General features: G+C 37.7%; 1 protein-coding gene and 2 non-coding genes across 5 annotated transcripts in view; all 3 read left to right on the top strand.

Moving 5' to 3' along the window:
- The window catches only part of LOC149089725 (CD109 antigen-like), a 105,716-nt gene that overhangs the window by 59,860 nt on the left and 21,455 nt on the right, over positions 1-24,401 (top strand). For all 3 annotated transcript variants that reach the window (XM_089240921.1, XM_089240768.1, XM_089240847.1), the window contains 11 exons: positions 11,732-11,857; positions 15,275-15,455; positions 15,807-15,975; positions 19,524-19,646; positions 20,485-20,558; positions 20,685-20,724; positions 21,267-21,351; positions 22,511-22,628; positions 22,888-23,112; positions 23,490-23,720; positions 24,015-24,128. In XM_089240921.1, coding sequence (XP_089097047.1) covers positions 11,742-11,857; positions 15,275-15,455; positions 15,807-15,975; positions 19,524-19,646; positions 20,485-20,558; positions 20,685-20,724; positions 21,267-21,351; positions 22,511-22,628; positions 22,888-23,112; positions 23,490-23,720; positions 24,015-24,128 — 1,476 coding nt within the window. In that variant the 5' untranslated portion in view covers positions 11,732-11,741. The remainder of the gene's footprint in view (positions 1-11,731; positions 11,858-15,274; positions 15,456-15,806; positions 15,976-19,523; positions 19,647-20,484; positions 20,559-20,684; positions 20,725-21,266; positions 21,352-22,510; positions 22,629-22,887; positions 23,113-23,489; positions 23,721-24,014; positions 24,129-24,401) is intronic.
- Positions 4,630-4,703, top strand: TRNAS-GGA (transfer RNA serine (anticodon GGA)). Its single transcript has one exon. It is a non-coding gene; the product is annotated as a tRNA-Ser (tRNA).
- TRNAM-CAU (transfer RNA methionine (anticodon CAU)) lies at positions 13,580-13,668 on the top strand. Its single transcript is given in 2 exon segments — positions 13,580-13,616; positions 13,633-13,668. It is a non-coding gene; the product is annotated as a tRNA-Met (tRNA).

Here is a 24,401-nt window from a genome sequence, read left to right as displayed (position 1 = left end):
GTACGAATAAATTCGGAAGCGAAAAATAAATTTCGCCTTTCTTTGAAGAAGGAACGTTTGTTTGTGTGGAAGGAAATTAATAACGTTTCCTAAAGAAACATGAAGATTCGGGGCAATTTTTTTTTTTTTAACTTTCGGATCAATTCAAAAACTTCACGTGTAACTTAGGTTATTTTCCCAAACCTTCATCGGATGTTTGAGGTTAGGGGAATGAAAGTTTACCTATGTGTGAAAAACTTTCGTTTCTTGTATACAAGTAAATTCCATTGAAGAAATGGCCCTTGAAAAACATTTTGAAAGAACTGCTTATTAAATTAGATGTGATCAGTTGGATATATAGCGTATATACATGATTATATACTGCGAACTATTAGGACGTTCCGAAAGTTTTGAACGTTTTTCTCGGTAGTTTTTAAGCGGAGGAAAAGAAGCTTAAGGCCTTTTACATGTGTTTTTCGTCAAAGTATCCTATAATTTTACCCTCATATAAATTCATGATATTTTGCTGTCGCTTTTACGATGCAGTTTCTGCGGAATTTAGCTGGTTTGGTAGTGGACTTGAAACTTTCTAGTGTTGCCGCAAAATACTTGTTTTAACATAATAAAAAGATGCATCAGCAGCTGAAACATTCGCCGGCAAAAAAGCGTCCAGAAAATTCAACACGAGCTAATATGGTCAGTTCATTGCTGGATACGATTCGCTTCATCGACTTACGGATTTTCGGATCGAACCTTGGCCACGTTGAAGATTGACTTAACGTGCAGCGTTCTTATAAATGCCCTAGAAAGCTTTTTTTTTTACTCATATGCATGAGCTGATCCGCTGAACCAAGAGATGGTCCGGTTACATTGTCATATGCCAGTGGTTCTCAAAGTGTGCGTCGTGATTCCTAGGGACGTCGCGGTGAGCTGGAGATATTGATTTGTGCTCGTTCGCTGTTTCAAAGCGATTCTCGATAACCCTTAACTGCTCACTTTTTTTTTTCTTGAGCTGATAATTTTTTTCATAGTTGATGACATTTATAGAAAGCCTTAAAAAAATCGTTAAAAAAAATTGATATCAAATTGCACTGCTTATACAGGGCCCTGAAGTTGGCGTAAAAAGAGTCTCGAAAATCGCCCCCGTAAGTAATATATCACATTCCAAATATATAATTACCTTCTCTGTGATTCATACTATAGTAACGAAAAAAAAATCTGGTTGCTAACTTCATGGTAAAAGAAAGAAGAAAAAGAGATGCAAACAGAACATTTTAGTATGATTGATGATGATGATGCTCTCTCTCTCTCGATACAACGATATTTTTTTCTTGGTCCACAGAGTATCGTTATATGGAATGGAAGTTTCACTGTACAATCAAAGAATCTAATTTTAAGAATAGGGTATTTTTGTGATGAGAATCATGATCCACACTTTCTCGATGAAATCTGGTCAGCTCAGGGTATGGATTACCCAGTCCGTGAGGATAATGAACCAACGTTGTCACATGGTAGTGCTTCTCAAACTTGTCATCCGCGGCTCCACCCGCATAACAGTTTAACCCTTAAATGCGTAGCTTAGCATATATGCAAAGGGTCTTATAGATTTTCATTACAACTACTGCTAAACCACACATGCACCTCATCTATATTCCATGCGGAACTAATTTCTAACGAATCGGTACACGTTGGAATGTACGTGTACGTGTTGTGAACCTGACGCGAAATTTTTCTGTGTAGTGCTGCCATCTGCCATCCATTTTTCTAACTATGAGTGGTGTAATGATTGAATAATTGTATCGTTTAACATTACTGCAGCCGGTTTTATGCTGTTGTTGGCATCTTTTCTGAAATGGCGTTGTTAGTATCGTCATGAAATGCATTTGTGCAAATTTTATTCACCACAGAAATTTTTAATTGATTAAATAAAATTCAGTCTTCTGTCCACTTTCCAAACTGTAAAGTGGCTTACGATACAGCACTTTCGTGTAGTACGCAAAAAGTAGCTTCACGGTAACGTCATTTACACTTGCGGACGGTAGTTGGTGCAAAATACCGATACCGTTAAACACCCCGAAAAGAACAAACACTGAAGAGGAATTTAAAAATATATTGAAGGAGATTTTTAGCTAAATATAAATAACCTCGTTTCGCAGCGGTTTCGAAATATCGACAAAAAATATCTTTGTAGAGGGATTTATCGTTGTAGCGAGGTTTTTCACTGCATTTCTATACTATGTTTTGAATCGAATTCTTTGTAGAGCCTGTAATTCGCGAAAAACGTAAATTCGTTGAATAGAAATGATTATGCTCTTAATGGACAGATGGCGCACACAGACGTTTACATTCAAACAATAATTCATTGAAGAATCTCGTTCTCAGTGTAACAAAGTCTAGGGGAATAGATGAAAATACGGCGACCAAGAACCAAATTCGACTTTTGGGTTGGTGATGAGATGGAGCACCTAGCAAATTTTCGCTAAACATTGCTGATTTACGACCGATAAGCCGACCATGAATCCGGATCCCAATAATATTAAGCAAGCCCAGTGCTCTCGATTCTACTCATACGTCCATCCGCTGGTTTATGGCCGATTTTTTTTTTTTTTAAATATGATGTTTTCCTGGTACATGCCAAATACTGTATCAGCTTGGGCACAGTGACTGTACCGGTGAAACCGGTACGCCTGGTCACCGCACACCATTGCGGCAAAACACGCACGTAGCATGGCCCACGGAATCGAACACAGCCGCTTCGTGTGCGTGCCATTCCGAGCACGGAAAATCGCATTTTTTTATCGTTTCGAATAGTTTTTTATTGTGTTTATTTTTAACGGACACAATCACCATTTTAACGATTCCTCATAAGCTGTAAGCGAGTCGATTTCAAAGATAAACAACTCAAAACCATAAGCGTGAGCAATTACTGCAATGACCCTGAGCAACCTCGGAGAACGGTTATTGCAGTATAATAATAATAATAACCAAAAAAAAAAAACGTTCTTTCGTGGTTTCGAACATTACATGTAAAATGTTTGTGTGTGTGCAGTGTGTAGTGTATTAGCATAGCAATATAAATCGGGGGCCATAACTTCGGGAAAGAAAGCATTAAAACGAATCATGGAACGTGCGCACGTGTGTGTGTGTGTGGCCGCCCTTCTTCAAATTTTCTAGTGTCCGGATATATACTTGTTTCAAGGAGGAAAGAGTAGAAATTTTCTTTTTTGATTGTTTTTTTCGCGTGTGTGTGTGTTTTTCAAGAGGGTGCTTCAAAGTGAGAGTTAGCAATAAGAATAGCCAAACAAAATAGTTGCGTTCACGCGAAAGCCACCACGACTTTCCATCCATCTTGTACCCGAAACGGCAACAGCTTCCTTCTCCTGTGACGTCAAAGAACTTTTTCTCGAGTTCTTTTTTACCCCCAAGACATTATAACTCTTTCTTTCTTTCAGTTTCATCTTTTGCACTAAGCGTGGCTAAATTCCTTGCCTATGGTAATCGAAAGTTGGAGGGGGGATCGTTAAAACAGAGTATTCTAAAAATAGTTATAGTCCCGAATTTTTGAAAGTTTCGGGTAAATCAGTTTTACGAAATCACGATGTCTAGTTTTTTTTTTCTCGAAGCTCTTAAGTACTTGAAAAGTATTCGTAAAATTTAAATTTTGAGTTTCTGAAAATGTAGTCATATAAAGTCAAATTTTTATCGATAGGGAAGGGAGGGGTTTCAATGCACAATCAAATTCCGGAATTCTCTGGCAGGGGTAGCTTAATTAAGAGAGGTTGCAAGGGGTACGTTGCACCCAGGTGGCAGCATGGGTTTTAGTTAATACAAATACAACGCCACAGCAGGTAAAATGCCCAACGAGGTGGCTAAGAAAAAGATGCCCATAACAAATATGGATGTCATATATTTCAAAAATACAGAAACCCAATTAAAAATGCAATTAATAAAAATTATAAACAATATATACACGTGATAAAATATTATACAATGCCCATAAAGAATACGTATGGTTGTCTGAAAACATTACCTCTATGTTGTAATTACATGCTGAATATTATTCAGAAAAAGGTGAGTTGGCCTTAATTTTATTAACACAAAGGGGTCTATGGGAAAAAGGTTAAAAAACGGATTTAGATGATGTAATCAATACTGATCTAATTAACAAACTCCCATTCCTTCAAAATTTTCTAACCATAGATACATTTATATAGTTTACTTTACACCAAAATCGAAACCATATCTCCACTCAATTAAAATGGTGTAGTTTTTTAAATTTTGTCACTCCTTATTGCTTAAATTTGGCAATGTGCAGATAAAAGCAATAAAATTGGTCAATTACTCACTTTAAGACACCAAAATTTTTAAATATTTCCAAAAGCAAAATCTCAAATGACATCCCGCTTGTAGGGAACAAAACAAAGCGTGTTTAAAACAATGTAGGGATTTTTTATTAATGAAAGAAAAACTACTAGGTTTTTCCCCTTTTCAAAATCGTGACATCGTCGATTAACGTCGATTAAGTCACCAATCCTCGCTAACTAGTAGGCAGCGTCAGCAGTTGTGAGCTTGACCTGAGTCTGGTCCGGCCGTCCATGTACGGTCCCTTTCAGTGTACACGAGCTCCAAGGAAAGATTGAGAGATTCGGTGCCTCTGTAGTCTAGTGGTCTAGGGCGTTCACCCGGAAAGTGAAAGGACGTGGGTTCGATTCCCCGCAGGGGCAGTTGAATTTTCTCTCTTTCCAAAATATATCTTCGCAACATCCAGTTGTTAAAACCTTAGTAGGTTATTACCTGCTATTATTGATTTATTAAATACTGTTTCAGTTCAACCTCCCTGCGCCCGAGTGGCTCTGTGGTAATATGCTCATCTTCCACTATGAAGTTTACTCTCAAGGTCCATAAGTGAGAATATCAGAAATAAGTTTTTTACCTACCGAGAATGGGGCGACCACCGATAGATGGAGCCTTCGCTTCCCGCACAGCTCCACATGTTGGAAATTGTCGTATGGCGATATATGACCGGAGTTGGTGTGCGGTAAAGTTAGTTTGACCGCCCCTAATGGACATCTCCCATTAACGGACCCAGTCCAGTGGAATAGGGCTTTAATGTATTTCACTCCCCGTTACAGAACGCTCTCGATATAGCTCTCGACAGTAGTATCAAACAAACTGATTTATTAATTTTTGGTCATAAACAGTGCCGTCATAAAGCATGGGGCCCCACCCGTGTGGCCTCACGATAATGAGATCTAATTAAAATTTTCGATAGTAAACATGCTAATTGGTAGGCAAGCATTTCTAACCAGGTTGGGGCCTCAGAAAATCCACTTTGCCCGAGGGGCGGCCATGATGCTCTTAAGAAGGCCCACCGAAAATTTACCATATTCAACTAAGATTATGTATGCTTCATCCCGAGCTTGTGTAGGTAAAAATTATAAATCGTCAATTAACTGAATTATAATGGTAACGTTGGTTTTGTTTGTGGGACAAACGTGCAAAGAAAGCCAACGCAAGCCAACATTGCAAGACTGATAATGTTGTCATGAATATTTTTATGTTCTTCGCATTTATTTTATTTTTTATTACGAAATATGTGTAATTCACTTATCCTGTAAAGGTAAAATAATTGATTGGTTTAATGAAGAGAAGAAAGCTTATGAATTTTTCAATACATTTTGGACTTTTAACTTTATTTGGAAATTATGCATAATTACCAGTAAAAGTGATAAGCGAAATTTCACCAAACTTTATCGAGACAATTGGCGATTATGCATAATAACCGGTGTATCACTTCTAGAGATTAACATGCGTTTTTACATTAATATGTATGGGGGGGGGGGGCGACCGATTGCTATCGAAGGCAAATGTCGTATATATTGTGGAAGTCGAATAAACGATGTCCCACTGTATATCGTACCTTCCTATTAGCGAACAAAACTTTTGCCCCATGGGTGTCCGTTGTCGAGAGGTTTTACTGCACCTTCAAAATCGAATCTTGCCAACAAGAAAAAAATTTTCGGATGTCGAAAGAACTGACTGTTCAGGCGAATTTTGTCTTTCCGTCCCGAAAACAAAATTTCTGATTTGACGCAAAATGACTACAATTTACATTATACTTGTGTCCTTTCGGGGATTAAAAAGCGAAAGCAACGGTCTTTTTTTCTAAATTAATTCTTTGGGAATACATCCCCCCCCCCTAAAAGTACGGATTGTTTACAATCACGATTGAAATTTGGGAGATATATCAAATTTCTGGGAGTCCGGGAGACGGAGTACAAATTTGGAAACCACCTGGAAAATCCCAGCTATGTCTTTGTGTGTGCTCTAATACGTAATCCGAATGGAGGTACAGTCTATAACCCTTATTTGACTACAGTTTTATTTTTTTTCTAATTTTTAGTTGTCGAAAAGACCTCAAATATATGCACAGGGACTTGAAAAAAATCCTCCGTCAGATCAGGGTTCTACTGTAACTTTATTCCCAAAACACAGAGTTGATATCTCTACACTTAGTGTAACAGCACTTAATCTACACTTAGGATGGTGAAACCTGACACGATGTTAAACAATATGGTCTTATCTACATGGAAAGTTTGTGAAACGAACAGGTTGTGTCCATGGGTGTTTGAACAAATTGCAGATGAATGCAGGGTGAGCCGATCACCAGCACTGAGCATTTTATAGTTTCTAGTCGTGAACCGAAGGGACCCAGAACCCCGAATCAAACAAGGAGGCGGGACTCAAGTAATTGGAAGCTTTCGCTTAGTCTAAAATTAGTTATTTCTCTAAATTCACTTAGGCGCTGGAATCATTTCTTTCACTAGGCTCTAATTTTCGAAATGGAAGATGATTTCCTCCCCCAAATTATATACTGTAATATCGGGCTAAAGACCCCCAAAACATTTTTTATTAGGGCCCCTTAAAATTGTCAAGACGCCCTTAGACCAAGCGTGGATCCAGGGGAAATGGGGGCCCCTTCTAAGAGTCCAATGATATTAGGGGGGGGGGGAATGACTTGTCTATCCCGTAAAGTAAGGGATGATCCGATGCCACTACGGAATATGTCTCTTCATTGCGTTTGCTTTGTTTCGGCTCCATTCGCAGCTGAAGATATTTGCCCCAGCTCCATTCGCAGCCTGCCTCCGCTCCTATTTGTAATTTTTTGTCCAGTAAAATACGAGATGCACTATGCAATATATCTCTTCTCCTACACATTGTCTTGGATCTGCCTGCGTACCCTCCATTCGCGACTGAAAATATCTGCCTTCACTACATTCGGAGCTGAAGATATCTGCCTCGGCTCCATTCGCAGCTGAAGATATCTGCCTCGGCTCCATTCGCAGCTGAAGATATCTGCCTCGGCTCCATTCGCAGCTGAAGATATCTGCCTCGGCTCCATTCGCAGCTGAAGATATCTGCCTCGGCTCCATTCGCAGCTGAAGATATCTGCCTCGGCTCCATTCGCAGCTGAAGATATTTTCCTTTTTCTTCATTAGACACTGAAAATATCTGCCTTCGCTACATTCGGAACTGAACATATTTGTCTTGGCTTCATTCTCAGCTGAAGATATCTGCCTTCTCTCCATTTGAATTTGAAGTTGTCTGGCTCCCCTCCATTCGTAGCTGAAGATTTCTGCCTTCGCTTAGGCATGGATACAGGGGGGGAGGGCGTTAAAACTACCCCACCCGTCCTAAGATCCAAATAATATGGGAAAATTTTGTCTGTCCCGTAAAATACGTGACGATCCAGCGATCTTTCACGATTCGCCCCACCCGTCACATCGTTCTGGACCCGCCTCTGCCTCGGACCACATATTCGCTATATCACGTATTTTCCGCAGCTGATAAGAACGCTTTATGCTGCGCCCCAGTTAAGAAAACTCACACTGATACACAAAATTATCATGAATCAAAAATTGAGTTCTTCCCAAAGGGTTGTCGGGAACGACGTCTCCTTTTTGTTGAAAGGGCAAAAGACCAGCGAAAATTCGTTGCGAGGGAACCAGACGGATGAAGGATGATGATGCTCCCAACACATGCTGTATACACCACCTCTTTTTTTGGTCTTTTTCTGTTTCAAGGGCGGGGGAAGCTTTTGAGGATTTTCACGTGTGGTCTACTTTTTTTTTTTCGGAGGGCGCATCAACATGAGCAGAGCAATTATAACTGCCTGTCTAGACCCACCCAAATCCCTCACTCATGAAAGCTTGATGCGCGTCTCGAAATGGATCAAAATATGTACAAAAGTCTAGGTTTTCTCCTAGAAATTGAGGTTTTTTTTTTATATTGAGCGTGTGTATTTTGCTTCAAATCTTTCTATCTTAGCTTTGCGATTCTTAAAAACGAGATACAGTCGCGACGCTGCTTATCAGAATCATGAATAATGTTATTACTCATAATTGTTATCACTTTCGCAAAGTATGGAACTGACTAATATTACAACATGAGAAAAAAAATCGTTTACAGTAATCAGGACTTCGGTTTATATGTTATATAATTTTCTTCTTAGGGGCCGTTTAAGTATATACGTCATCATCGATGGGGGGGGGGGGGGTTTTCCGCTTTGCTGACTTTTGATGACAAGGGGGGGGGGAAGGGGGCTTTGGATAATGCTTACGTCATCAACAACCCTTTATGAAAATTGAGTTAGGATTCAGAGGGGCAGAGCTGATGACGAAATTTTGCTGACAAGGGGGGGGGGGGGAGGGATCAAAAATGGCTAAAAATTTGCTTACGTAATACTTGAACGGCCCCTTACGTCTTTCAAAATTTAGATCTTCTGACGATACTAAGTGCGTTCGCAAAAAGTTGCGTGACGAAATCCTTTAAACGCTCATATCTCATGAAGTATTCAGAATGTATTCATGGCGAAATTGTTTTCTATATCTCGATAGGTTTCAACGCAAGTAAAAGCCAAGCGTGTCGTTTGTTAGCTATTCTAAAGACATTTTTGAAACATGTTTTGTGAGAAAGAAACAATAGTTGTCCCGTTCGACCAAACGGGACACAGTTATCGTGCTTACTATCAGGAAAGTTTATGTATATAGTCATGAATTGGTTATTGCTGTCAGAAACCCCGAGTCCGGTGCGAGTCCAGGGGGTGGGTGGGGTGATCGCCCCCCCCCCAGGAGACGAAGAGTACAGGGAAATTTGTCTGTCCCTCGAAATACGGGACGATCCAACGAACCTAAATAATGAGTCATCTCTCCTGATACATCGTCCTGTGTGGATCCGTGCCTGCCTCTTCTATTTTCCTAGCTGAAGATGTTTGCCTCCACTCCATTCGTAGCTGAAGCAGTCTGACTCCGCTTCAGTAGCAGCTGAAAATGCCTGATTTTTCCGCTCCATTAGCATTTAGAAGATTTCTGCTAAGCTTCATTCGCAGATGAAGACGCCTGCCTCCGCTTCATTAGCAGTTGAAAACGTATGATTCCGAGGCATTAGAATTTGAAGATTCATAATAGTTAAAGATGCTTGCCAGATTCGCCGCATAGCGATCACCCTCCCCGAGTCTAGAATAATATGGGAAAATTTGTCTGTCCCGTAAAATACGGGGCTATATCCAACGAACCTACATAATAAGTCGCCCCTCCCAACACCTCACCCTGAATCTACTCTTGCCTCGAGTCCCGACGTGATCACATTAAGCGGCATGCACTGTAATAAGGTGTGACAAGATCATATGGTGTATAATGTGATCATTGCATATGGAAAAAGAAAAAGGTGTGTCGGAATCGTTTTAAATGGCGCAACACAATCTGAATGGTTCTGTATAACAACAACAGGCTTAAATATCTATAGATATAATTTATAATCTATATAGATTCCAACGTTGAATCCGTAAAAAAAAAAAAAAAATATGTAACCTAATCAACTGAATAACACACGTCAGTTACTGTGATACATGGCTGACAAGGAACCTCCTTGCCCTCTTCGTATTTCCCACAGTAATTTCTATATCTCTCTCTCTCTCTGTCTCTCATCCATCCATCCTTCCCACGCAAGAAGCCATTGTGTGGAACCGCTAATTACGTTGGCTTTTGTATTTAGGCGCGGCGAAGCCTAATAGGAAGAGGAGGAGGACGCTTATCGAGTGTCAGGTCGGTCAAGATGATTACTGATGAACAAAAGAGTCTTATGGGCATTTAGTGACCTGTGCTCGATGGGATGGTGAACTTTTTTTGAAAGGTTGGGGATGGGAAGAATGACTGAGGATAATTCAGAAAAGAAATGGTTCGGTTTCACGCAATGAACTTCGAAAAATAATGTATTTTGATATCCTCAACTAATTACCCATGAGAATGATGTACTATAATCTCTCGAGAATGGACTGTACTATTCTCAATCTAAATCGAAAAAATTGTATGTTGCGGTGTATGTGTGAAAACTGAGTTTCATTGTTATAAACAGTATTAAAAAAAATGAGAAGCTGGGAGTCGAAAAAACACGCATTTTTCCAAACACCTGGGATCTTTGCCTCACGTTGTGGGTACGTCCCTAAAACGGATTAGGTGGTAGATCCGCACAGTTTCAGTTGCCTACAGGTATAGAGTAGAACCTCGTTATAACGGACTAATAGGGTCTGAAGGTTGTCTGTTACAATGGAAAGTCCGGTTTATATAACAAGTAGTAATTCTTATTAGGGCCGTCTTAAGAGAATCATGGGCCCCCGGGCCAAGTGATTTTTCTGAGGCCCTACCTGGCCAGTTCTCGAAAAATTCAACTACTTCTCGTTTTTCTGAGGCCCCGGGCCGTGCCTGGGTGGGCACATGCGTTTAGACGGTACTGCCGCCTGGGTGAAACGCACCTCTTGCACCCTCGGTTAAGCCGAGGAGTTAGTTAGCCCCACACGGGTAAAGGGCTTACAGTCCAGAAGGGCAGAGCCCGTGCCGTGTCTGATTTGACGGAGGAGTTAGTGATTTCTAATTCGCTTAAATGGTTAACACTTTTTGACACTCAGAACGAGTTTTAAACTCGTCCGAATGAAAATTTTACAATTCTTAAAATAAATATTAGCTGTAATAAATTATCAGCTGTCCGTTCAGGGCCGTCTTAAGAACATCATGGTCCCCCGGGCAGGGTGATTTTTCTGAGGCCCTATCCGGCAAATTCTCGAAAATTTCAACCAGATCTCATTTTTGTGAGGCCCCCCGGGCCATGCCTGCCTTAAGACGGCACAGTGTCCGTTATAAGCGAAGTCTGTTATATTGGAGGTACACGTTATAGTAAGGTTCTGTATTTTGTACAAGTAATGCCTCTTATTTTGGATCTCAATTTCCCGTCTTAAGATTTCACCACGGGCGCACGAGCCTTGTGATTTTTCTGAGGCCCTCCCTATCCGAAAAGTTCACGAAAATTTCAATCAGTTCTAATTTTTTGTGAGCCTCCACCCTTCTCTTGAGGCCTCCAGGCTGTGCCCATGTGTGTGAACCCACCCGGCCACAGGGCTCTCAAGTGCTCCACACTCATGAAAATGAGATCTGGTACTATGGTTATTAGAGAATAAATATTGTATATAAATTCGCAGGTGGGCGGGTGTGTCCCAGAACACCACCTTGCCCGAGAACCTCCCATGTTGTTAAGAAGACCCTCCTTCCCAAGACCATGGTCTTTCAATGATGTCAGTCTCCATAGCAAATTTAAAGTGTACCATGTGTGTGGAACTTTTTTACAGTTGAACGAAAGTGCAATTTAAGTACAAGGTGTTGCTCAAAAGTGTTCTCAAATGTTTAAAATTAATTATTTCCAGGATCCCAAGGATGAATGTTTTCGCACTGGGCTTCGTTCTCAACGCATTATTACTGCTTGGAGCCAGCGCAGTGTACAAGGATGTCGAACAGAACGAGATTTTTCCGAGGAAGATCCACGAAGATGCGTAAGAAGAAAAATTATTATTAATCTCTTAACGGCGGATGCCCCCCCCCCGGGGCCCCGACTTCTAAAGGGCCCCGAAAAACAGAAACTTCACTTTTTTTTCTAATTTAAAGTCCCAATATTATCGTTTGCGCCCGGGTCCCCGACCGACTTTAATCCGTCAGTGATCTCTTCTCTTTTTTTCTATATACCACCAATTTACGTAAAACTATGTATGTTACACGATAAATCGGTTATTATGCATACTTACCAATCGCCTTGGTAATTTACCCGTGCATGTACATGATACCCAAGTGTCTCGTTGGTAAATTTGATAAATACTTTAAATTTACCGCTTTTATCTGTGATTATGCATAATACCCTGGTTCAGCGGTTCTCAACATTTTTTGATCCGCTGAGCCCCCGTCTTAGGGACAGGGCCGTCTTAAGAGTATCATGGGCCTCGGGCCAATTGATTTTTCGGAGGCTCTACCAAACAAATTCACGCAAATTTCAACCAGATCTCATTTTTGTGAGGGCCCCTCTTCGCTTTCACACTCGGGCCGTGCCCGGGTGGGCCCATGCCTTAAGACGGCACTGCTTAGGGAGGGGGAAAGAAATTATCATTTCTTATATTTTCCTCCTCAATAAGCCCCGTAGGACTCTTTTTATTTATTTATCATATTTATACTGATTCTTTGCATTTTCCCCGAGCCAGTGCTCCGCGGAGCACCGGTTGAGAACCGCTGCACGAGTGCAATTCCCAAAAAATAAACAAAAAAAAAAAAAATCCAAATGAGTCTAGTATGTGTGATTATATTCGTACCCCGACATAATGATAAAAAATTCACTATCGCACCCCGATATAATGATAAAAAATTTCTCTCTCACGATCATAGGCGGTATAGTCTGGGGGGGGGGCAAGGTCATTATTGCTGGGGGGGCACGATGATGATATCAATTCTCATATACAGTCGAATCCCGTTACAACGAACTTCAAGAGACCGAAGAAATCACTTCGTTATAATGAAATTTCGTTATAAAGGAATTTCGGGTTGTTTGCATTGTTCCTATGTAAACTTACTTGAGGGATTAGAAAAGTGTTCATTAAAACGAGATTTTCGCTATAATGGTATTCGTTAAAACGGGATTCGACTGTATCTGTCATGGGCGGCGGAGATACGGGGGGGGGGGCATTGCCCTCCCAGCGTCAAAGGTGGAGTCGACTGATCTAATGTATATATGAATCGACATCATCATCATCGTGCCCCTCCCAGGGCCGTCTTAAGAGTATCATGGGCCCCCGGGCCAAGTGGTTTTTCTGAGGCCTTGACTTGAAAAATTCTCGAAAAATTAACTACCTCTCATTTTGCTGAGGTCCCACATTCTCTTGAGGCCCCCGGGCCGTGCCCGGGTTGGCACATGCGTTAAGACGGCACTGGCAGCCCCCCCCCCCCTCAGACTTCCAAGTCCATCTCCCCCATGCACCCAGATATGATGATAGGAGGCCGTAGCGGGAGGTGGGGACTTGAGGGTCTGATCCCCCCCTCCCTCACGAAGTTCTAGTTAGGGGGCCTGTAATGATACAATACACGTATATATTAATTATCATATATATGCATACAAAAATCGCGATCTATCATATTTATCAACAGCACACACACTATATATTACTAAAATTAATCCTATAGATATTACTCTTTTTACATTGATTTATGTACTTAAATGAATGGCCTTACACCATGCCTCAGTAGCGCAGTAGGCAGCGCGTCAGTCTCATAATCAACTCTTAGAGTTATCTGAAGGTCGTGAGTTCGATCCTCACCTGGGGCAGCGAATTTTTTTTTTTTTCCCCTTCAACTGTTAATGAGGGAGATAATCAAACAAGTTTTAATTTCCTTCGTGAGTGATGTCCCTTGAACGAACGTTTATTAATTCCCAAATAACGCTAATTTCATGATTGACAATCGGATGTCTGTAGCGCCATCTCTTAAGCATTTCGTTAACCATATCTCATCACTTTTTTTTTTTCCTTATTATATTTAGTTAAACACCCTGATCGATTTCCTCGACTTATTATTCAAACAAGGGTCCGTGGAAGGAGGGGGGGGGGGTGTTATCGATTTAGTATATAACAGTGCCCGGGGTTTATTTTTATCAGGGGTTTTATTTTTTATTATTATATTTAGTAATTATTATGTGCTTATAGTTGGCTACAGTAGTCGTTTTTTCTGCTGGCGATTTTTTTTTTCGGCGAAAGAATTTGAATTTAGTCCCCCCCCTGGTCCCCTCTTCCAAGTGGGCCCTGGGCAGAGATATCAAAGGTGGAACCGTCTAATCGAATGTATATGTATATACATGAATTGACATTATTGTGCCCCCCTGCAGCAATAATGGCCGTGTGTTCCCCCCAGACTTTCAAGTCTATCGCCACCTATGGGACAAACCTAGCTTATTTATAGTCTCCCTGATTGTGCTAAGGAAAAGCTACTCTTCACATATGGGTTCCCTAAATGTTATGGCTTGACGACCTCTTTCAGAATGGGGGGGGGGGGGCTCATGTGTCATAATAATGGCATGAACTCCCCCCATTCGTGATCATGGTCCCCTCTTGGCTGCTCAGAGATGCTGACAAGGACAAATTTAGACGGCCTATGTATGAATTTGTGTAGACTTGGTTCATCACCGTTGTTCCTTCTAAATGTAGGCTGGTGGCAAAGGAGGAGTAGCTGGTGGCAATCTTTACACATTGGCACACCACCTGGGATCTCTTGTCCGTGACAGGCCTACCTGATTTCGAGGTCTGGTAGTCTGATTTTTGAAATTTATTATGTAAATTGGTAAAATATTATTTCTGATAGGGTGAGCAGAAGGTAAGAACATTACTTAGCCTAGACGCTCATGATGTTGTTGAGATTGGTCCTGTCCGACAGGACCTTATCCTGGAGGGTGCGACAACCCAGCATAATTACCCAGGATTCTGATCTGGCGAAATCGGTGCAATCGATACACAATAAGAGAGAGACAAAAGGCAGGTTTTTGCAAATTCCCCAAGGGTTCCCAACTATTGTTACAAGGGTCTCTCTCTCTCTCTTTCTCTTCAAATTATTAAAAAATAATTTTTCTCTGATCAAATTTAGTAGAAAATCAATATGGGGCTTTGCTAAACTCCAGTATGGCAATTTATATAGAACACTTTGGGGCCTCGATCAAGGATGTGGAGATACGGCCATCTTAAGACCATTGTGGGCCCTTGGGCAAAGTGGTTTTTCTGAGCCCCCTTACCTGACTATCAGGCTGCTGATAAATCAGTGAAAGAAAACTGCCTAGTTTACAATATTGTAGATGTCGCTTTGATAACAGCTCTGTCAACATTATTTTATACATAACACTTTAGTCCATTTTTTGTGAAAATTAATCAATGTCTTTATTTTTGCAGAACCTACTTCATTATAGCGTCAAAAATTGTTCGGCCCGGTCAAGTGTATAGGCTCAGCGTAACCATTTTGAAATCCTCATCTCCTATCATTGTCAGAGCTTCGATCCTTAGAGATGGTGTTGAACTTACATCTGCTTCGCAGAACTGTTTGCCCCAAGTCATTCATACCCTTGATCTCAGGGTGAGTCTGGAAACTATGTTTTCTATTATTCTATTTTGGGTAAACTTGTGAGAATGAGAGAGAGTATTCTGATTCTCCAGTGAAATTTCTTCTCTGTTTTTCAATTTTAAATAGTGTTTTTCAAAATGTGCATCGCGGTGGCTGCCGCAATTATATCCAAATTCAATTTAATGATCAGTGATATCCTCACTTTTCCCCCCTAAATTAGCATTTTTCTTTCGTAAAAGTTATCTTTTGCTAAGACACTAAGGGATCAATATACTTGTACGTTTTTATGATGCTGCATAAAAAAAATGTTTCTTTGATGAATTTTCAATTTTAATGCAATCCATATGCGTTTGTATTTTTCAGGTTCCTCTTTCTAGTCATCCTGCATTGTATAAACTTAGAGTCGAAGGTGATATTTATGGTACTCTCGGAGGGAAAGCATTTCTCAATGAGACAGTACTTACTTTTTCTCAAAGATCTATGTCTATATTCATCCAAACGGACAAACCTTTGTATAAGCAAGGGGATCTTGGTAAGGACCCGTTTACTGTTCAAATTTGTGTAATTTCAAAATTGAAATTTTAGAAAAAAATTTCAGAGCTAATGAGAGAAATAATTTCAAAATTAGTTGAATTTTTTATTTTTTTCAATTAATGGAAGGTTTTTAATTAATCAAAATATTCCAAAATTATTGAAATAAATATTTTTAGAATTAATGAAAATTAATATTTATTAAAGAAATATCCAAAGTAAGGAAAATCCATATTTGATGAGAAAATATTTTTAGACTATATACAGTAAAACCTGTGTATAACAATACTGTCTACAACAATATTTTCATTGGTTCTGGCCAGTGTTTGCCAATACGTTATCTAGATCATCAAAATTCAATTTTACTTCTAATTTCATTGAGGAACGAAAATAATTCTTCAAATTTTATTTCTCACTGATTAAAGAAAAGAAAAAAAAACTTTTCTTTTTACAAAAATACTTTTAGAATTTCTGAGAGGAGTGAAATTGCTCTTCAAAATTATATTTTTTGGTAACACTGGTGACTGGTCCCCGTTGAATTCCTATTAAATAAGAAATAGTGCAAATGCTCAAACTGCTCACAACACATTCGCTCAACCCATGACCCATGGGCCCAATGTGGCCCTCGGAATCATCTGATGTAGCCTGTGGCCTCGAACATAATTTTGTAAAAACAAACTAAGCGGCAGATCATTTAAGTGACCCGTGGTGCAGTTCCACATCACTTAAGTGGTCCATGGCATTTCCAGGTCAAATAAGTATGTCCTCTACACATTCCCAGATCACTTTGGTGATACGCAGCATATTACAATTTCAATTAAGTGATTCTTGGCACATTCTCACTTCAATTAAGCGGTCTGCAGCACATTCACAGATCACTTAAGCATCTCGCAATGAATATACAGACCCTGAGTGACCATGGGCAGAGATACGGGGGCATTTAAGTCTATCTCCGCCTATGTGAGTGACATTTGTTCTAGATCACTAAAGCAGCCCACAGTACATTTCCAGATTACTTCAGTGACCTACGACATATTTACAGATCACTTAAGTGGCCTACAACACGCTTGCAAACCAATGAAGGGGCTAGTACTTCCAAGAAAAGTTGAGCACCCTTTGTCTACAATGATAACCTGTCTCTAACAATATTTTTTATGTCACTACAGTATCGTTATAGAGAGGTTTCACTGTACATATAAATAAAATTCTTCAATAACATAGGTCTCTTTGTTTGATTGAAAGCCAGGGGCCACAATTAGACCTATCCATTAAGGCGCCACTGTGGGAATCCATATATCGCTGTATGTGACTTGTTGTTCTTTGAACTCTGTGGAAACTTTTTTCAGCCCACAATGTCTGAAAGGTTGAAGACCCCTGTTTTAAGAACACCTGTATGCTATCTCATAACCTTAAAAATATTGTTTTTCTAAGATCTTTCTCAGAAAATAAAAGCTGTACATAATATCCAGCAATTTAAAGGATTCAGACGTTTTTTTTAAATATATAACCAGGAAGATTTTTACACAGGAAACTACCTTTTCTCTCGTCAAAGGGGAAAAAATGGCTAAGTGTTTGTTGACAACTATATAATTAACGATGAGATATTTCTGAGCAATACCTATATCTATTTTCCCCTTATTTGTCATTATAGTAGATTTATCATTGGAAAAATTTAATAAGATATGCTGATAATTCTCATCAGAATTTTAATAATGGTTAACGATAATTATATACCAATCATTTCCTGTGGAAAAAACATTCCGGTATTAATTATAAACACATATATACGAAAAAAAAGAGATAATATTATGTACTACTGAATATTGAAAGGAAGAAAAAGCTCTGATAATGAATATAATAATGAAAACACAGAGTAATAATACTATAGAGTGCGCGCGAGGGGTTACAATGTGAAGCAAAGATCCGGAGTCACGTGACTCCGGTCGAAAGGCTGGTCAGGGAATCTCGCTGGCAATGCTTTCCTTATGGCTGTTCGTATGACGATCTCCAAGTGCTGTCTTATTTTTCATTAGAATGGTCACCATGTGTGCAGCTTCCGGATGTTCTGAACGGTTTAGGAAAGGAGGAACATTATCCTTTCACAAAGGAATACTTTTTTGCTTATTCCCCTTCTTATAAATTAAAAATTCGAATATTAAATTGACGATGCAATGGATTTCTGACGTAGTCTCAGTTTTTAACGACTCCATTTTGGATTTAATTCAATTAAAGTTCCAAGTTTTGGTAAAATTCAAATGTCATGAATCATTATTAAATGTTTTAATAGAATTTTTGGCAATAAATGATTGAAATTGTGAGTTTTATGAAGTTTTAACTGAAATATACGTCTCCGCAAGATTTGGCGAGATTTGGCGAGCTAGTGAGTTTATTCGAGTTTCGCTCAACTTGGAAGAAAATATGCTTTTCAGAAGGGGAAATTTATGAAAAATATTCTATTTAAATAGAATGTGAGGAAAACTCCCCCCCCCCCTCTAGAAAATTGCAGTTTTGCATAAAAATGCATAACAACCTCTAAAAATAATAGTATTTTTACCCCTCTTCGTAACGGTTATGTTTGCATATGCTGATAAATACAGCAAAAGCCAACATGAACTAAGCCGATGAAAAAAAATCTCTCTCTATCTTCGCATTTATTATTAATTTAATTTTTATGGCGAAATATGTGTAGTGCACGCATCTCATACGGACAGAACTAAGTTGTTGAAATAAAGTGATATTTCAGCATGGATTTTTTCCATATTCATTAAACTTACTAACTTCATTTTGAGAATTATTCGATTCATTCGTAAAAAGTGATAAATGCTACGAAATTCATCAAACTTACTAAAAATATTGGTAATTATGCATATACTTACCAACTATTATGCATAATTTCTGAAGATAACGCGCACTACGGATTTATCAAATTTACAGTAACATAAACATTATATATTTGTTGTATACAATATTTTGTTTCCTGTGTGTGTATAGATATTTAGAAAGCTATTAAAAACTGTGCCAAAAAAAATTATTTCATGAAATTTATACTGTTTATATTCACTTCCTTCAAATATTATATATTCAATTAAAATTTAAAAACCCATGTGTTAAGAAATTATTAAGAATTATCCCTTATTTTCCTTAATGGAAAATAAAAAAATTCCGTTTTCCAATATTTGTTTATTTTATAGAATTTATTTTTTCAAATCTGATACTCCCTAAATATTTCACATAAAAATGAGTGAAATTCATTGAAAAAATGAAGGAAAGGTTTCATCAACTTGATCGAATTGAGTCAAATTTCGTTACAGCAACATCCTAGCTTCTGCGAAAACGCGCCAAATGTAATAGCGCAGAACCTGTTCTTTCCCCGACAATACTGCTCATCTTTTCTTCACGTTCGACAAGTTTTATGAATAGCGTGCGCGGTCTATTTATATCTTAAGTCTATGAATGAAAACTATGACCTTTTCCGCAAATTTCAGGACAAATAATTGGAAAAAATGATGAAAAAATGAACACGCGTGAATTATCTGTTTTGTTTTTCAGTTCGATTTCGAGCCATTCCTGTGACTACTGATTTGAAAGCATTTTCTGATGCCATTGACCTTTTTATTATTGATCCAAGAGGTACCATCATGAAGAGATGGATGTCAAGGCAAACAAACTTAGGTAAATAATGCATTTCATAAATTTTTACATTATATACAAACTAAACTTTATTTATTATTATACAAACTAAATATACAGTAGTATATTCAACCAAATACACTACTACATATCCTATATCCTACATGCACCTAGTAAATATTCTTCTGGAGAATTCCTAATAAATTGGTACATGCATTCTAAGTGTATTTGTGGCGTTAACATACTTATGTTGCCTGAGTCACAAATTTTTCATAGACTTAAAAGTGTGGGGGAGGGGACACAATGGTGATTGCTGGGGGTGGCTGTGATGATGTCAGTTCATATATATGCATTGGATCAGTCGGCACTGCCTTTGGCACTGGGAGGGGAGACAATATCCCACCTATCTCCACCCACGGAACAGAATACACTACTTAGAAGGATAGGCAGCTTTTCTCGGCCTAATATTATGGGCCGAATTATTATTATTATATTATGGCCCAATATTATTATATATTATGCTATATAATATTATATAGCATGCATGTCCGGTTTGCAAGAAGGCCTGGGTTTGAGTCCCGGTGGAGACTAGATTAATTTTCTTTCTGAATTCACCTTAGCATAATATCTAGAAAAAATATCTGTTTCCTAGACTACACTACTGTATAGTCACTTGTGTATTCTGAAGTATTTATGGACAAAAGTTTTATCCAGAAAATTTTATAATTTTGATTCAATATATTTTATTAATGAACTTATGATTCAATATTAAATGTAAATTGTCTAAAATTTATATCCTAATTGAAACTATGTAGCAGATAATTCAGAATATATCAAGAAGTATAATACTTCGAAAATATTTGAAATAATTTTTTTTCAGGAGCTGTCAGCTTAGAATATCAGCTGTCACTTCAGCCTTTGTTTGGAAACTGGACGATCAGAGTTATTGCTCAGGTAAATATTCCTTCACAAACTATTTAATATTTTTTCCCAATTGAATAGCAGATTGGTAAAAAAATAAATACATTAACATTAGAATTCTTATATCAAACTTCTATATTTTGAAAAATATTATTGCAGGGTCAGATGGAAGAAAAGACTTTCTTTGTCGAAGAATATTGTGAGCTTCATTCCACTTTCTTTCTATAATTCCACTACATTTAATAAACGTAAAAAGTTTCTATTTTCTTTATTGAAGAAAACTGAAACTTATAAAATTACCAAATAAATATTAGATGTTGGTTTTTTCCGACTTTTTTATTTTATTTTCCTGATTGATTTTGCCAACCCTTCTTATCGGCCACGGAGCTCGTCAGGGCATTTCTATGCCCCTTTTCTTCGTGGTTCGACTGCACATGTTCAATTTCTTATTATATTGTTTAATGCTCTCATTTGTATCAATAATCATACCAGTTTTATAATGCACTGTAATATTTTCATGTACGGAGATAAATTGAAATTGAATTAATCAAAAAATAATAATAAATAAAATAAAATATAGGCTATGTTGTATTTACCAGAAAATATATTTTGCCCATAGTGATATTACTCATGATTGTTTCATTTTTGATTTATTAAATAAATTTTTTATAAATATTCTATCTATGGCTTTTTACCTCTCCAAATGATCATTTTGATCCATATGCATGTATTTTATTTTAGATGAATCACTGTACGAAGTCAATGTCACGATGCCTTCTTTCATTATGGACAATGAAAAATTTGTTGCTGGATATATTACTGCTAAGTAAGTTACTCTATTGCAGATTTATAACACTAAAATATATTTTATCTGAAATAGAAGAACTAGACATAAAGAATAATATTATAATTGAGAAGCTTATTTTCAAAAAGAAATATTCACACTCTTTTTTAAATGCACTTTTTTAATGGTTTACGAATCTTTGAGATGAGCTCTGGCAAATTATGCAACCGGGATTATTCAAACTGGAATATTTTTGGTAGAAATTACAATGTAAAGTTAGTCGTTTCTATCGATAGGGAACATATCTACGTTTTTCATACACTTCAGTATTTTTCTTCTCTCTATAATAGACCTCTTGATAATGGATACACATGAGACCAAAAATTTTGTCCATTAACGAGGGCAGGGCCCATTGGTATATGGTTGTAAACAGCGCCACACAGAGCTAGATATTTGGTCAGCCAGAACAAGCACACTCTTGTAATGTTGAAGGAGAGGAGGTTAATGTGTGAAATTTGTGCCCCTTTGGTCTGGCATCTGGGACACCAGATGCGCCTGCACTCCCCTGGTCTGTGCCGTCTTAACACATGGGTCCACCCAAGCACAGCCCAAAGCCCTCAAGAGAAGAGGAGCGTTCAGAAAAACAAGAAGTAGTAGTAGTAAAATACAAATAGTCGTGGGAGTAAAATACATTGAGTTCCATCGACATAATTCAAAAAAGTGTAGGTTATTAGAGGTGTTCACTAATGAGAATGTCCATTATGGGAGGTTCCACTGTAGATTATGCAGTTTAGAATGATCACATGCTTCTTATATTAATGACGAGAAGGCAATAAGGGTACCTTCCTTGGCTATGTCAAACCTTCTGGAACCAACGGGTGTAGAAATTTAAAATTGTTCAGATTTGACAAGTTTCAATTTTAATCAAAAGGAAGCATTTTAACTACAATTTTCTTTCAAAACGAAACATTTACAAAATTTAAATTTAGATAACTCCCTTGGATGTTGATCAAAAAGCATGTATGCTACCTGTTGGGCTATTTTCCATTTTTTTAAACAGTCCATTCCAGAAAAAAAAAGGTTTTCCACTTCTGTAAATTCAGCAGAAATGGAAATGTTCCCTTTCGAAAATAATCTCTTCAATTATAGTACTCATATAGATTTCCCCATCCCAATGTTGTTTATGAACTTCTATTCTCAGTTACACCAGTGGTGCACCAGTTGCTGGAAATCTTACAATCAGAGCCCATGTTGAAACACTTGAAGGGCAGCTCAAGAAGCACAAGACAACCCCAGAAAGACGATATTATGTGGAATATGTAAGTTATCTCTCTATAGATATATTCATTTCGTAGGTTTCAGTTTCTTCAATAAATTTTCAATTTTTCATCATTATTTAATTTTACAGAAATTTATCTTAATTTATAGTAGGATGATAAAGCTTGGTTTTTTCATTTCTTATTATAATTTTTTTATGTTTCTTCCAGTTTGTTTGAATTCGCACATCGAATATATAAAAAAACCCATAATTATGATAAAAACTAATTATGAACTCATTTATCATTGTCATCCATGTAGTTTGAAGGTCACATGGGCTTCAGATTTTCTATGAATGATCTGCGAGAGATGCTTCCAAATCTAGACAACAGTAAAGTCACTGTTTTTGTAGATATTGGTGAGAGATTTCTGAACAGAGTGGAAACAGGGTTTGCAGAGTCAGTGATAGTCAAATCTGGTCTGAAGCTGACATTTTTTGGATCTAGTCCTCAGGTTTTCAAGCCTGCGATGCCTTTTAAAGCTTATGTAAGCAAAAATGATCTTTTCATTTCACTGTATTTTAGATTCATGAAATTCAGACATTTTCTGGTTTATAAGGAACTATATTTATGCAGTATTTAAATAGTAGCAAAATTGATTATGTTTACACTTTCTTTCAGTAGATGATCTTTTAACATGCTTAGAATTTCTTACCATGATACACATAAATGTATAATATTATCAGATATGTTTAAGTTGAATAATAAATTTTTTTTAATAGAAGAGGAGGGTTTTTCTTACATTTCCTTGTGAGAGATTTTAGATTTTTATAAGATCCTATATAATCACATACTTCCTAATACAATGCCATATATTTCTGTGTTCCACTGTTTCTTATGCTATTACCACCTATTTCGATTTAGGCTATGGTCTCCTTCAGAGATGGATCACCTCTACCATCTTGGCGTCTTACAGAACAAAAAGTTAAGGTAGATACTCTCATCAATTTCAAAAATGGTGTAAAGAGAAAATTGGAACCTCGCTTCGAGCAAATGTCTCCTATTCATTTTGGCATTTGGGAACTAAGCGTGGACTTGATGTCTGAATTTGAGTCCCTTTCAACAGTGAATGATGTCTACTCCATCTTATTGGAGGTGAGTTTCCATCACAGAGGCATATCATTATTGAAAGCATATTCAAAAATCTGAAACTTATATGCATAATTTCTGAAAAATATACTGAAAAAATATCTATACAATATTTTATAAGTTTGATGAGATTGATGTTTCAAATATTCATATTTTTTATTAACTATGTGACCATCTAATTATTGATCAGTGGGACTAAAAAAATCTTTATTATTGTCTCCTAATCCTTTTGAAGGTCAAGGCCTTCAAATTTATATACTTATTTTATATTATTATTTTATGCTTATTTACTTGGATTAGGCAAAGTACCAGGATGATACAGGAGACACTGCAGAGGCATCTGTACTAGCTTATGCTTCATATGCTCCTTCAAACAGCCGCATACATGTGTCAACAAGTACAAGGGGTGCAAAGGTTGGTAAGAGCATTCGCAGCATATATATTAACAAGTGTTATTGCTTTTAGCCTTCTTTTCATTATTAAAGAACCTTAGGAACCTTATTTTGCAACAATTTTTAGCAAGTCCTGCTCTAGTTGATTGATATATGCAAAAAAAAAGCTGAAATTTACTTTTATATATTTTTTGAGAAAGTTATAAATTTGAGAAGAATGAAAGTGTTTGTGCATAATTAAAAAAAATTGCATAGTAAAATAGAGATCCTATCAAATATGTATATTTAAACAATT

This window comes from Pholcus phalangioides, unplaced genomic scaffold (genome assembly GCF_987345545.1).
Source record: "Pholcus phalangioides strain wild (caught in Gottingen) unplaced genomic scaffold, Ppha-v1.0 ptg000001l_1, whole genome shotgun sequence".
Taxonomy (NCBI): Eukaryota; Metazoa; Arthropoda; class Arachnida; order Araneae; family Pholcidae; genus Pholcus; species Pholcus phalangioides.
Note: the sequence above shows the minus strand (reverse complement) of the source record. Positions and strands in the feature narration are given on the sequence as shown.